Source organism: Anser brachyrhynchus (assembly GCF_964034855.1).
Source record: "Anser brachyrhynchus genome assembly, chromosome: 4".
Taxonomy (NCBI): domain Eukaryota; kingdom Metazoa; phylum Chordata; class Aves; order Anseriformes; family Anatidae; genus Anser; species Anser brachyrhynchus.
This window is the reverse complement of record NC_137698.1, coordinates 47,860,350-47,874,222: the sequence shown is the minus strand read 5'-3', so window position 1 is coordinate 47,874,222 and position 13,873 is coordinate 47,860,350. Positions and strand designations below refer to the sequence as shown.

The window sequence follows — 13,873 nt, the reverse complement described above, 5'->3', positions numbered from 1 at the left end:
GAAAGACAACCTGTTAAGTTCAGGGGGGTCTCCACATTTCAGGACACTGTTTAATAAAACATATGATTCAATTCATAACAAATGCACACAAAACAAGTGGCAGCAGCATGTTCTTGTTTGTTTGTTTGTTTTTGTATTGGACTTTGATAATGTACTTGCAACGCAGTTGGTAGGGAATATCATTATATATGGGACTGGTTTTGTAAGCTTCTTGAATAAGGTTGTCTTACCAAATGTCCATAATGAGTTTGCTCTTAAATTATTTAAGAGTTCATTTGAAATAAACTTTTTTAATGTATCCACTGAATTGCCTAGTGTACTTGGGAATAACCATTTATGTATCATGTGAATGTTTGTTTTTTCTTTAATTTGGTGTTACTGACATCTGGCAACAGTGTTTTTGACAATGACAAGATCGTCTAAAGGTTCCTTCCGCTAGAAGAAAGCGTGATTTTCTTCGCAGAAGCTTTTTTTTGTTCCAAAAGCTGTAGCTGAGCAATGGTTAGGGATTGTGAAGAAGCTCAGAGCCTATTGGCTCTGCTGATTTTACACCAGCTCCATGCGTTCTTTGCTGGTGCTGATAAAAGCTGTGTCTGTAGTTGTTGGGTTACTGCTCAGCTGGGCCTTCTGAATGGTTACCTGCAGAGTCATACAGTAAATGTCTGACTTGCCCAGTGCTCTGGGTGTTATCCAGGAGCTTGTGTGAAGACTTGCTTATGTATCTTACTTGGACGGCCTCTTATTTTCATAGTTTTAAAGTTTGCCAGAGTGCCATCAAACACCTGTTGAAGCCAATTCTGTACAGACGCTATCAAGGTGCATGTTATTAGCTGACTTGCTCACTTGCACATCCTGTCTTTGGGTGCGCTTAACTAGAGGCTAGGAGAATTTCAGGGCTGTGCAGAGGCAAAGCATTAAGCCTCGGGATTTGGTCTTGGGCTATTTAAATGTTTGGTTAGAGAGGAGACACAGCACAATTAAGCATTCTGCTTGCTGTTTAAAATTAATTATCCTTTACTGGCTTCCGGATTTGCTTGTGTTGCCTTAGTGGCTTTTTTCCTTTGATCAAATTGTCTCTGAACATGAAGAGTCATGCGTGTTGTCTAGGCAAGTTTCTCTTCTGTGATGTGTGATTCTTACCTGAAAAATATTTAATTCCACATATCTGAGCTGTATTTGGAGGATGGCTTCTCAGCTACACTGGTCCTGATAGAGGGGTAGGGATGAAAGCCACAGTTGACTTGATAAAGACTTGACTTTACACCCTGTTTCCTTGATGCTGTAGTTCCCAAGAAGCAGGGAGCATTGCACACTGCTCCAGTTGTGTCCAGTCGGTAGCAGAGGCTGGGAGCGAGTGCAGTTCTGGTGAGCTCTGCAGCTGCAGACCTGCTCCATGCAGGAGAGGTGCCCAGGGACTTGCTGGCTTGTGTCTTGCTTGGTCTGGCTGCTGGGATTGAGCACTAAGTGCTGCTTGCAGACTGGTGTGTGGATGGGGTGTAGGAAAAGGATATGGGGACAGATAGCTCTGAGAAGAACTTGGAAAAGCAGGCATGAGTGTCTTAAATGATTTTTCTGTGGTATGTTTTTACCTTTTCCTTTTCTCCCAGCTGAATTTGTTTCCTTTGTTTTCTAGTCCAGACAGTCCTGTGGTGGTGTGAAGCAAAGCACTAAGCAGAAGGTATGCTCAAACTTCTTAAACAGTTGATTTGTTTTGTTTCCCCTATAAAGCATTTGGGTGCCTTTGTGTGTGATCTCATATTGTACCTGGAGAACGTTTCTGTGTTTTCTGTGGATCCATTTCTGTGCAGTACAAAAATCTGAATATACTGTGGAGAGCTATTTGGGCCAAATGGACTACTTAAAGGTAAGTAGTAGGCTTCCTTGGACCTATAATTTCTTCGAGTCTCAAGGGATTTGGGCGGGGTGGGGCAGGGTGGTGGTTGTGTAAATTGTTTGCCTTTTAACCTTGTCCACTGACAGTACAATGTTTGGAAACTTACTGAGCAAAATCCAGTGCCAGAGATGCCCCTTGCTATATCTTGAATGGCAGAAGTACTAAGGTGAGCAGGTGGAGTATTCAGTCTTCCTGCTAGATCATGTGCATAAAAGAACAATCAGGTCTGAAAAGCTAGAGGGACTTGTTTTCAATTACCATCTGCTCCCTAGGATTTTAACTCATAACCGGGAGTTATTTCCAGTTTTGCAGAGCTTGTCCTAAAGGTGTTTGGCACCTTATTGAGATGGATTTGCTTTTACCAGGCCTGACGAGCTTTTTTAAATATGCACTTTGTAATTACACTTTTTTAACAGTTTTAAACCATTTTTTTTCTGGTTGTGGTTGTTAAAACAATCGTTGCCCTTATTGTTGTGATGAAGTGTGTGTTTGCACTCTAATAGTGTACCAAGTCCTCAGGTAGTGTAAGAGAGCCATCATGTTGAATGCTTCATAGTGAAAAATAGCTTAAGGTTAAATGAAAGAGCGAAAATTTGAGCTATTTTGGATGAGATTGGTGATAAAAGCAAATGACAAGTACTATGCCAGTTTAAGAGGGAGAACTAAGACCTGAATGACTTGTTTGCTTTCCTGTATTTTTGGCCTATAGTAATCGAGTCTGTACCCCTTAAGGTTTAAGATGTTGCTTGAAGAAAGTGCTGTGGTATAGCTGGGCCTGTTAACATTCTCCTATCTTCTGTTGCCATCAGGCTGTAAAGCGACATATTCAGGATAGAGATAGGTATAGTGGAAGTCCCCAATATATTCTGGCCATTAAACTTCAATGGTTGTTTTTTGTTTGTTTTGGTACTTGCATTTTGTTGCTTCTATAAAACTGGAACCAATTGGATTTTTGTCTGTTTTGATGCCCACGGTCAGTAGAACTTGGTTGCTTTTCAGATGTTTGCAGAGGGACTTGTACTTACTTGAGTTCAAGTCTAGGTTTACGGTTTGGTTTTGGTTCAAGACTTTGCAAAAGCTCTTACCTAAGGCTTTGCAAGCTATAAGGAAAGCTGAGGAGCAGGATAACTAAAGTGGAGGGCCCTTTATCTCTGGTCTTTGTTTCCTATTGTGACTAAATCTTGACCAAATGCATTTTGGCCATATACAGAAAGCTTTAACTGATGTAATCTGAACTTTTTGTTAACCGACCCTAGTATTTCTAGTACGTATGTCTGTGGAACTAGTGCAGAACCAATTTCATTACCGGTTTTAAGTTGTGATGTAGTAAGATAAATTAGTATTCATATTTAATTTTTTACATTGATGTGAATCAGACTGGATAGGGGCCTTAATAATTCTGTTGGTTTGTATGTATCTTGTAATCCTTTCTGGCCCCGACTTTGTTTTCTGTCAAGTGTTCAAACCTTTGATCTGCTGCAAAACCATGCATATGCAGAGGGGAAACAGTATTTTCAGGATAAGCTCACAAATTAACTGTTAAAGCTAACTTCTGAATCTGTTTTAAGTCATATGCCTTCATTTTCCTGTATTCATATTCCGTTTTGGTAGTTCTTCCCAGATGTTGCACTGAACAAGGATGTTGTACCAGTGTGCGTCTGTGGAAAAAGGTGGTTTTTCATTTGTCACTGTGTGATATTATACCTCTTGCTGGAGCAAAAAGGACAAGGCTATTTTAGAGCTGAGTAGTCATGACTTATGTGAATTAGACAACGGCTCTTTGCCTCCCCTTGCTTGGTGGGGACTCAGGCTATGAAATTAGTCACTTCTGTGCTGCCCATAGCCTTGTGTTACTGCAAATTACTTCTGGTAGCTGCTGCTTCAGGCTGCTTTGAAACACTTCTGCTGAAGGTGTACAAACAAAGTTCAGAATATGCTAGAAAACTGGTAATTCTTGAGTGACCTAATGCTTCCTCTGACTGCCTACTGACCTGGATGCATGTATTAATAAGTTATCATTTGAACAGTAATGATATTTTGGGTTTAAATCATGCAGTAACAAGCTGATCTAAACTTTTTTTCAAGTGGTTTTCATTTGACGTAGTTCACCACCCTAAAACCACTTGGTGTTTGCTGGTGTTGAAAAGACTAGATCTGATTTTGTGTTATACGATTTTGTATCTGTTTTGTTAGACCAGTCTGAACCATTTGTTTTACTAAATGGTCTCACTGAGTTTGCAGCTAAATGAGGATGGTAGTGTCAGACCTTGTGTCACTGAAAGAAACGTGCATCTGTGATGCCAAGGCAGTCACAAAACTCCAGAGCCATTAAGGTCACTGGAAGGATTCTCAATGACTTGAGCAGGAATTGAATGAGATCTTTCAAACAGGCCTAGGGCTACATTTTTAGGAGACCTTGCACTGGTGGTTTTTGTGGATAATTGGCAATTTTGCCTACACTCGCAAATCTGAGCGGGGCTGTATGCAAATGGAGCTTTCACACTTGGCCCTTGTAGTTAGTAATTACTGGGTGATACATGTAAATCTGGGAGCTGATGGAGAACTGAACTGATGTTTTCCCATTTTATGTGCTTTTTCATTTTCTTTCTGCTTCAAGGAAATTATTATCTTTTGACATGGGTGGCTGGGAACTGTTTAGAGTGCAATATCAAGCAGGAAGGTTGAAGATAGGAAATGAGTGGCAGGTGTAAGACTGTCCTTAAGCTGCTCAAAAATCACAACTGAAAAGTGCCCTAGTGGCACACATGGAGTTCTTTGCAATTGCCTACAAACAACAATTACTAAAACTGAAAGCTTTGAGTGGTCTAATACTGAGCTGAGGTTAAAAAGCTGTCACTTTCCTGAGGCTTTCCCTTCAGGGTATTAAGGATCATGTGCAGGGGAAGAGACTGCCTGTGGTCAGTGTGCCAGGGACAACAGAACAGCTGGAGTCAGACATGGTTAGTGCTGGCAGTCTGTCAGGTAGATATCAGGGGAGGGAGGAAATGGTAGAATGTGAATTATTACTGACACCTGGTATTTTCCTTGTCATCCTGATGAGTTTCTCAAGTTAAATTTCAGGATGCTTTCCCTACTATCACCCTTTGTTTTGTTTCTGTAGTTTCTGTACTGTCTCCTTAAGCTTTCTACTAATTCTGGGTTTTTCTCACTCCCTAGCCCACTAACCTTGTTACCTTTGTTCTTTTCAAACACTGCACTTGCTGGTCCCTCTTACGCTTTGCTGTCTCATGCAAATGTAATGAGCTGTGGCGTTGGAGTGCTCCCGCTGCAGACTCCCCAGATGCTTCATTATTTGCTTATAACGCTAGCATGCCTGCAGGGCTTGGTTGAAAAGGCTGTGGGGAAGTAAGCTTGACAAGGCAGAGAAGTTGGTAACCTTTTGCCTTTTTTCCTTTGCATTAGTGCAGCATTAGCCATTTTATCAAGTGATGCCAGCTCACCAGTGAGATTGGTAGTGCCTGCACAACTGGCTTACATTTCTTCTTTGGTCTACTGCTAATAGCAGTGGGTAGTGTTAGGCCAAGTAGATCTTAACTCCAGTTGGAAGTGTAGGACAGAAACGTGATGAGACATTTTGTTGTGAGAAAAGGAATGTTCACACGTGTGTGTGCTCATATCCTGCTTAGGGGAGAAACATGACCCTGGAGTGATATTTTCTCCTGTTGTGAGAGAAGGAACACCTGCATGTAGAGGATGGAGGCTGAGTGCAGGAGAGTGGAGGGGGGCTTGAGGTAACAGCAAAGGGTATGGGAAGCAGCTTAGTTAGCTTGAACCAGGAAGAGAAGCCAAAGCCTTCAAGAAATAAGCTTCTGGCTGATGAAACTAGTGGCAGAATACAAACTGTGCTTGTTATCTACCTGGGCTAGCAAGGATGTTCATCTTTGTGCCAAGCAGGTACTCGGGCCTGACCAGTGCTGGAGAGGCTCTCACATCGCTGGACGGGTAAGTTCACTGCCAAGCATTGGCAGGCTTACCTGAGGTGCAGCACCAGCACAGCAGTTGCCTCACGTATCTGTGTGGCAGGGCATTAAGCTTTCCAGCTGGAAAACTAAGCTGCCTTCTGACAGACTTGACTTGATAGCAGAAGCTAAAATCCTTGTCCTCTTTAGTTTGTTCTTTAAATTGTAGAAAAATGACATCAGTCAAAACTTACTGAGATGACTTTGTCACCACAGCTGCTCTTCCCCATGTGCTTCCACTATCCTTTAATGATAAAAGGAGCATACAAATCTGTGTGTAGAGATGGCTGGCGGGATGACAGGTAATGTGGCCTCTAGGGGTCTGCTTTCATTATGCCTATGTAATTATGACTGGCTAAGTGTCTGCAAGCAAGCACATATAGAATTAGTAAAGCTCACTGATTGTTCTAATGGAAACAGTGATGTGTACCAACTCTGGAAGGTGTGCTCTGTTCTCTAGATGACATGCCCCTCAGCGTTTCTTCCCCTTGGGCTGTGCTGTGGGAACTGGGTCTCTGAGAGAGGAGCTAGGAGGCTGTGTGCATCTGTCAGTGGAATTGCATGCATGGTTGGCTGTCTGGCTGCCATGCATGAGAAGTAACATGGTTATCTGTCTTGAAATAACGTGGTTAACATTCTCTGTGGAGTATGATAGCATGCAAGGCTGAAGGATCTTAAGTGCTGCAAATCCCATCATTAGGAAGTTGCGTTCACCAGTGTGCCTTGGGCTGGCCTCGCTTGCTCGGTGCTGGAATTGCTCCTGTCAGTCGTGTGTGCTTGCTTTACCTAGCTGTTACTACTGTAGGGGAAACATGAATATTGTGTAATGGACCCTACAGAGCTATGTCATAATTAGGAATAAATTTTTATGCTAAACTTAAGTGTGTTATGTGGTCTGTCCAGTAAATACACTTGTTTCCTAGGTTGTTTTCTGCACAAAGTTGAACAGATTTTTTTTTAGTGTTGTTATTAGCATATTTCAAGTGACTGAACTGACTTTCTCTAGGCGAGTTAACAAGTGGGAGTATGTGATCTTTAAAGATGGGGAAAGCACTGGAGGTGAGTTGCATCTTCAGAAAAACTGTCCCTATACTTTTGGTTCTGGAAAGACTAAAACTTGGAATACTGTACAGGTTTGAACAGGTTACAATGCTTAGGCGAGGTCACTAAACTTGAGTTAGACTATAAATATCACTTAGGTTTTCTCACAGATTTTGTTACAGATCAGCCTCCTTTCCTTGTGAGAGGTTGGCAGGTGTCTTGTGTGTTTCCTGTGCAGTCTAAACACAAGATCCTGTAGGGAAAGGAGGTACCAGCTATGCTTGAACTTGTAAAAGCCTTTTAGCCTTCAGGGCTGTGCCCTCTACTCCTAGGTAAAAACTATTCCTCTAAATCCGTATCAACACTGCTTGGCCAGAAGTAAGGCTTTTTTTCCAAGCAAAGGACACTTTGCTAGTGTTGATGGAAAGCCCAATTCAATTCTGTTGCTTAAAGTTAAGTATTGCATATACTGTCAATTAAGGGGTGAGACTCCTTTCAGACTGCTTTAGACGTGTGCTTGGTTCAGACAGGCCTCCTTGAAATCTGCCTACGTGAGCATTTTGGTAGTATTTAAATGGTTTCCCTTAAATATGTTTATCTGTCTGTGTCTCCAATTAAGTGAACTGCTTCCTGAAAAGGATAAGTGTTCTGATGAAAGCTGTAATTGTTCTAATGAGCTGGATCTTACTTAATTTGCAAGCTCTAATAAGGTATTCTTCAGTGAATAGGTTTGCTGCAAGCCACCTTATTTTGCATCTCCTGGTGAATGCATCAAAAGCAACCACTCTTTATTGCCAGCCTGTTTCCTGAGCGTTATTTGGATGTAGCCTTTGAAGAAACCTGGGGGATCACGCTGGTGCTCCTGGAGCAGCTTATGCTTAGACCCTGCGTGTGATGTCTACTGCTGCCACTGGTGGTGGACGGAGAGGAGTTGTCAGCTGCAGCGCTGAAGTGTCCCCTGTCCTTAGGCTTTGATGGAGAAGGCCTGTGGGGGTCTTGAAACAGAAATGGTGTTTTGTAGCAGGTGGGATTAAGTAGCGGGAGGATCTATCCATCAGTGCCGTAGCTTTGGGACAAATTTGTCAGGTTTTCCTCTTTTTTCCAGTGGGCAGTGTAGCTATTGATTTCTTGTCAAGCTGTCACAGCAGCTCTGGTAGCAAATGAGGGCTGTTTCACCAGCATCAGAGCTTAGCTTTTAAGAACCCATCAGATAGTTACTTGAGGCAATCATTACTATTCTGCTTTGGTTTAAAAGATGTGTAATAGCTGGTGATTATGGTAATGACTCTCTGCATCTCTGAACTTGCCCCTTGTGTTCACTTCATCAGCTGCTATTATGCTTTTAATGCAGTCTGTTGGCAATGAGTGTAGGCTGGTAGGCTTCTGAACCTACTGGCCGCAGAGGATTAACAGATGAAGAAGAAAGGATGAGGGTTAAAGAGACAGGTGAAAATCTACCGGAAAAAAACTTTGAAGTCAGGTAAACTGAAAAAAGTGATTACACTAGCAGTTATCACTGAGCTGCTCACAGCTGAGATAATTTCCTGTCCATTTTTGGGTCCTTTTTATATTTCAGTATGGGGGGGGGGGAGGTCCATTATGGTTTAAAGTACTGATGCTATTGGAAGTGAAAATTATCGCAGTGAAAATCTTAATTCAGTACTTCTATCATGATAATTTGTTCTACGCAACAGGGTGAAAGCCTCATTAAACTGGCAATAAAGGATAAAGCTCTGCTTTTTTTTTCCTGGAATTTTAGCCCTAAAAATTACACTTTGAATTCACGTGCTTTCCCCCCGGCCCGCCCCCCCCCCCCCCCCCCATGGTTACAGGGTACTTCCTGTTCCTTTCTCCCTACTTATATTTTTCTTAATTGTTACCTCTGGAAATGCAGTACAGAATGAGAACTGATCTGTGAGCTTGACATATGCCTCTGAGTAAAACCTTGCTGTACAGTTAAACAACCCAACTGGTTGTGACGAGCTATGCGGCCAATGAAGAGATTTTCCTGTCTTCATGTTCTCAGGTGTTAATGTCTTGTTGTGACTTATGAGCAATTTTACCACTTCATACATAGTGTGTAGCTGTTTTCATGCAATTACTGTTCTGCACTTGAAGCATGTCTTAGGAAATAATTCATTTGTTAACCTTGCCTTGTGAGTCATGTGTTGAAACCTTTTAATGTGGCAGGAACATTCATCTGTTTGTTAACAGGGTAGTTCAAGTTGTTTGGCTGAATTTCTAGGTAGCTGTAGCTGCAGCAGCAGTAATTGTCTTGGGCTTAAAAACCCATTATGTTAGGTTCAGTGCAGTGCCAGTTTCTTTTACTGTAGTACATTGGGAAAAACAGATACAGATAAAGGGTAAAAATGCTGGGAGGTTGAGATGAAATGAAATTGGTTTTTCTACTCATACAGAAATGGGTAGCAGAGATAAGGCTAAGGTGGTTTTTAATCCAAGCAAAATGCTTTAATGAGGGCCTCTGCTTTCTTGTTGTGTGAGGAAGTGTATAAATATCGAATTTGGGTTCTTCCTAGGAGCTGAAAACTGAACCCAAGTCTCTGAGATTATTCTTGGTGACTAAATGAGTTAATGCTAATTAGCTGCTTTTATTGCTGTAACTAACAGGATAGTGTGGTGCGATTGCTTTTTCTTGTGTATGACTTGGGTCATAAACACCCTGCATGTGTTCAAGTTGCTAGTTAAAACAGGTTCTGAGGCTACCTCACATATTCCAGTAGCCCACGCTAAACCTCAGGCAGAGCAGAGGAGCTATTAGTGGGAGAGGGAACGGATAATGTGAGTTCAGAGAAGAAAAACTCACTACAAAGACTACTGTATAATTACTACTGTTGCCGAATGTAATCTAACTGATGCAATAAAACTGAAAATGTAGTGTGGAAGAACTTGAACATGACTTTCTATGTGCAATGAGGACAGGTGGCTACACAAAAGGGGCTGATTCTGAAAGTGCCAAGACCTGCAGCTCCTGTCACCTTCAGATGTTTTCCCTAGCAGATGACAGCCTAACATCTGAATGTCTTTGAGCCCTTTGAGAGGTTCTTAACTGAGTATGCTCAAACACTGAAGATGGCTTTCTGGTGGGTAGAATTGGGTTGGTTTTGCAAGTGGCAGCTGAAGGGCATTATAGGATGCTTATATCGATCCACTGAAACATTTTGCTTGAGTTAATCATAAATTTCTTTTCCAAATCTCAAGGGTAGCACACCTGTGATTTCTCATGACCTGAGCCACCTGCCTGCTTTCCTTAAGAAATTGGTGTGGATGCGGGGATGTTATAAATGGGGAAACCATAGGCTCTTGGGAATCTGTGACTTCAGGCATTTTTGTGGTACTCAGTCTTGTTGCTCATACCTGTGTGTGAGGGCTGATTGTGCTATGACGTGCTAGAGAATCCTTTCCTGACATGAACAGCTGGAATCAGGGAGGGGCTGATTCTTAGCTGGTAGGCTAGTTTCTTAAATAAAACCTAGTCCTGGTTGTGATGACATTTTGTCTAGTCGTAGAAGCTTTCCGGTTGATGGTTGACTAACAGCAGCAGGGAAGCAGTCCTGCAGTTTTGGAAGGTAAGGAGTCTTTCTTCAGATAAGAGGTTAAGTCCAAGGCTGAGGAAATTCAGGTTAAGTGAAGGTGTGGCTGTGCTGGAAGGATGTCACTGGGACAGTGTGTATTGTGGAGAATGAGGTGGCATTTAGGCTGCAAAAATGTATTTCAACTGCATAGCCATGCTTGACCCTGTAGTTACTTGTGTAGTGCTAGATCTTGTTTTTACAAGAGTAAGCCCAGTTGTCTGATATATTGCAGTTACTCTGGAGGGTAAAAGAGTTTTGATTTTTAAGATGAGAAGCAATGGAAGAGAAGACTTGTTGAACTACTTTTCCTTTTAAACTCTTATTAACAAGTAAAAGATTTAAAAGGTCACTAATTTGTTCAGTATATGTAATTGGACTTCCATGTGAAATTATTCCCTCCCCTTTGACTTGTCTTGCTAAGAGTACTTAGTCTTGCTAAGAGTATTTTCAGAGGAAACCTTCAGGGCTTCCTCTGAGGCTGGATACAGTCCGTAGGGCTCTAACCCTGTCACTTAACAGACCGAAGTTTGTATTTTTCTGCTCCTGTGCATTTCAGTAGAAGAAACCCCAGTAATTATGAAACCTAATGTTTTTCTTACCCAAAAAACTTGTTCTAAGTTTTGGAACCTATTTTTATAAACGTTTGTTATTTTTCCGTTGGCTTCTTAATGTTTATCTGAAAATGTTTTGGATCACATGTGTGAATTTCAGTTAAACAAAGTCTGAGTTGTCTAGCTTCAGGTGCTTTGTAACAGAACATCTCTGCTTCATGCTGTATGCTGGGTCACACAGGGGATTCAGCTTCAGTGGCAGTAAATCTCTCAAGGCCCCAGTTCCCGTCAACATGGGTGAAACTACTGTGAACAAGCACTGAGGATTGTTACCTTCCATGCTTGACTAATATGCTGAGCAGCCTTCAGGCATACAGTAGGCTGAAAGTGTTTAGTGCTCATTTCTCCAGCCTTTTTGAGGAAATGCTTGCCTAGAGTTGAAATGCTGAACATGTTTAAGAAAAAAAAACGTATCAACTGATTCCAGTTTAAGAGCCTAATTTTGCCTTGAACTCCTAAGTTTTTAGGTCATCTCACTGGCAAATATTATGCCTTTATTGGGTGAGCTATTAGACACACGTTGCATTAAATGAGGATAAGTAGTTTTCTTTGCCCTGTTTTGCATTTTATCCCAACAGCTTTTCCCTTAATTGTGCTGCAAACCTTCATTATCTAAATAGGATGCAGATGATGGTCATTAGACTGGAGGGTTGATCCTGCTGGCACAGTTAACAGTTCTTCACTGGGGCACAGGAAAACATAAATCATCAGCTACATATGGGTTAGTATTTTAGATTATTTCTGTATATTTTATTGCTGGGTTGGTGTTGGTACCATTTGTTCTGGAAATAAAACTGATTAGAGACTCGAATAGGGCTTGATGAAGGAAAAGAACTAATGTATTTCTAGCAGGTCAGTGCTCATTCTTGATGTAACGTTCCATTTAGAAGATGAGGATGTTACTTGAAAGCATTGCTGTGCACAAGCCCATGTTGGTGGGCACCAGGTTACGGTTGTTGTTAGTACTTCGGGAATACTGTGCATCATGTGCTTAGATGCCCAAGTGCTTCTTGCTGTGCTGTGCAGAAGTGATTCATAGTGACAAGGAGATAAAATGAGGTCCTGGTACGTGAACATGAATTTCTTGCCAAGTATCGATGGTTTGTTGAAAGTTAATGGCCCTTCTGCAAGTGGGTGGAGGATGGCGCATAGAGCACGGGTGTTTTCTGATTGACCCCTCACTTAGGAGTGTCTTTTTGAGCCTGACACCCCTCCAGGAATGCCTTGTCTGTTACAGTAGGAGGGAAAACTTACCAGAACAGCTGAAACTGACCATTGCAGAGAGCTGTGCAAGGGACAGAATTTACATTTGATTTGTAAAATTTTTGCTGGACTGAACTTAAAGTGCTTTTGTGCATAGATACTGTGATTACTGTGGAAAAAAAAATGGACTATTTAGGGTTCCATTGGGTCTTCCTACTTGTGGTTAACTCCTACTGGAACTTTGAGTATGCTCTTTAACAGAACTTCAAGCCCAGGATATTGTAGCATGTAAAACAACTGTATACATTACAGCACACGTTGCACAACTTAACACTAGAGAAACTTTTTTATTCCATGTCACCTAGCCGAAGGACTAGAAGAACCTAAGGGCAGCATGCACGTCTTGATACCGAGGCAAACTGTTTTACTGTACAATAGTGATTTGTTTTAACGTTTAGAGCCGTTTTGTTAAAAGAAAGGTGTTTTTTAATCCCCCAGAAAATACGAGAATAGTCGTCCAGATTAACGGATCTTATGTCCTTTATTTTTCAGACTGTGCTTTTCAGTACATTGGCCAAGGAGAAGTCCTTAACTGCCCACAAACAGGTAAGCTAACCTTCCATTGTGCACGTCTTTTTAATATATTAAGAAAACGGTGGCAACTACGTGCCTGGGTGCTCCTAAGACCAAGCAGCCTCTGCAAGTAAGTGGTGTAATGCAGCAGGGAACTTGATAACCTGTGATTGAAACAGAGACGAATGCCCTTTTATTTTGCCTTCAGTTTCTGGGGTAAAGTTTTTGGCATGTTGCTTCCTGTTCTGACTTTGAGCACAGGTGATTGTGGGAAATGTTGCTGCCAAGCTGTTCAGATAGCTTAATGTTACTTTTACTTGAACTTTTAATATATGGCTTTTAATACACATCAGGAGGGATGGAAAGTTAAAAAGGGTAGAAGGAACGAACCTTGCTTGACGAACCTGATCTCCTTCTATGACAAAGTGACGCGCTTGGTGGATGAGGGAAAGGCTGTGGATGTGGTTTACCTAGACCTCATTAAGGCTTTTGACACCGTTCCCCACAACATTCTCCTCAAGAAACTGGCTGCTCGGGGCTTGGACTGGCGTACGCTTCGCTGGGTTAGAAACTGGCTGGATAGCCGGGCCCAGAGAGTTGTGGTGAATGGAGTCAAATCTGGTTGGAGGCTGGTCACTAGTGGTGTCCCCCAGGGCTCGGTACTGGGGCCGGTCCTCTTTAATATCTTTATCGATGATCTGGATGAGGGCGTCCAGTGCACCCTCAGTAAGTTTGCAGATGACACCAAGCTAAGTGTGTGTGTCGATCTGCTCAAGGGCAGGAAGGCTCTGCAGGAGGATCTGGATAGGCTGGACCGATGGGCTGAGGCCAACTGTATGAAGTTCAACAAGGCCAAGTGCCGGGTCCTGCACCTGGGGCGCAACAACCCCAAGCAGAGCTACAGGCTGGGAGATGAGTGGCTGGAAAGCTGCCTGGCCGAGAAGGACCTGGGAGTATTGGTTGATAGTCGGCTGAATA

The 13,873-nt window shown here is 42.2% G+C and overlaps 1 protein-coding gene across 2 annotated transcripts in view; it reads left to right on the top strand.

Moving 5' to 3' along the window:
• RASGEF1B (RasGEF domain family member 1B) overlaps positions 1-13,873 on the top strand; it is a 155,510-nt gene that overhangs the window by 11,489 nt on the left and 130,148 nt on the right. For both annotated transcript variants that reach the window (XM_080591481.1, XM_080591478.1), the window contains exons 2-3: positions 1,634-1,678; positions 12,875-12,928. Coding sequence is in view for 1 of the 2 variants with exons in the window: in XM_080591478.1 (XP_080447604.1) it covers positions 1,634-1,678; positions 12,875-12,928 (99 nt within the window). In the remaining variant the exon portion in view is untranslated. The remainder of the gene's footprint in view (positions 1-1,633; positions 1,679-12,874; positions 12,929-13,873) is intronic.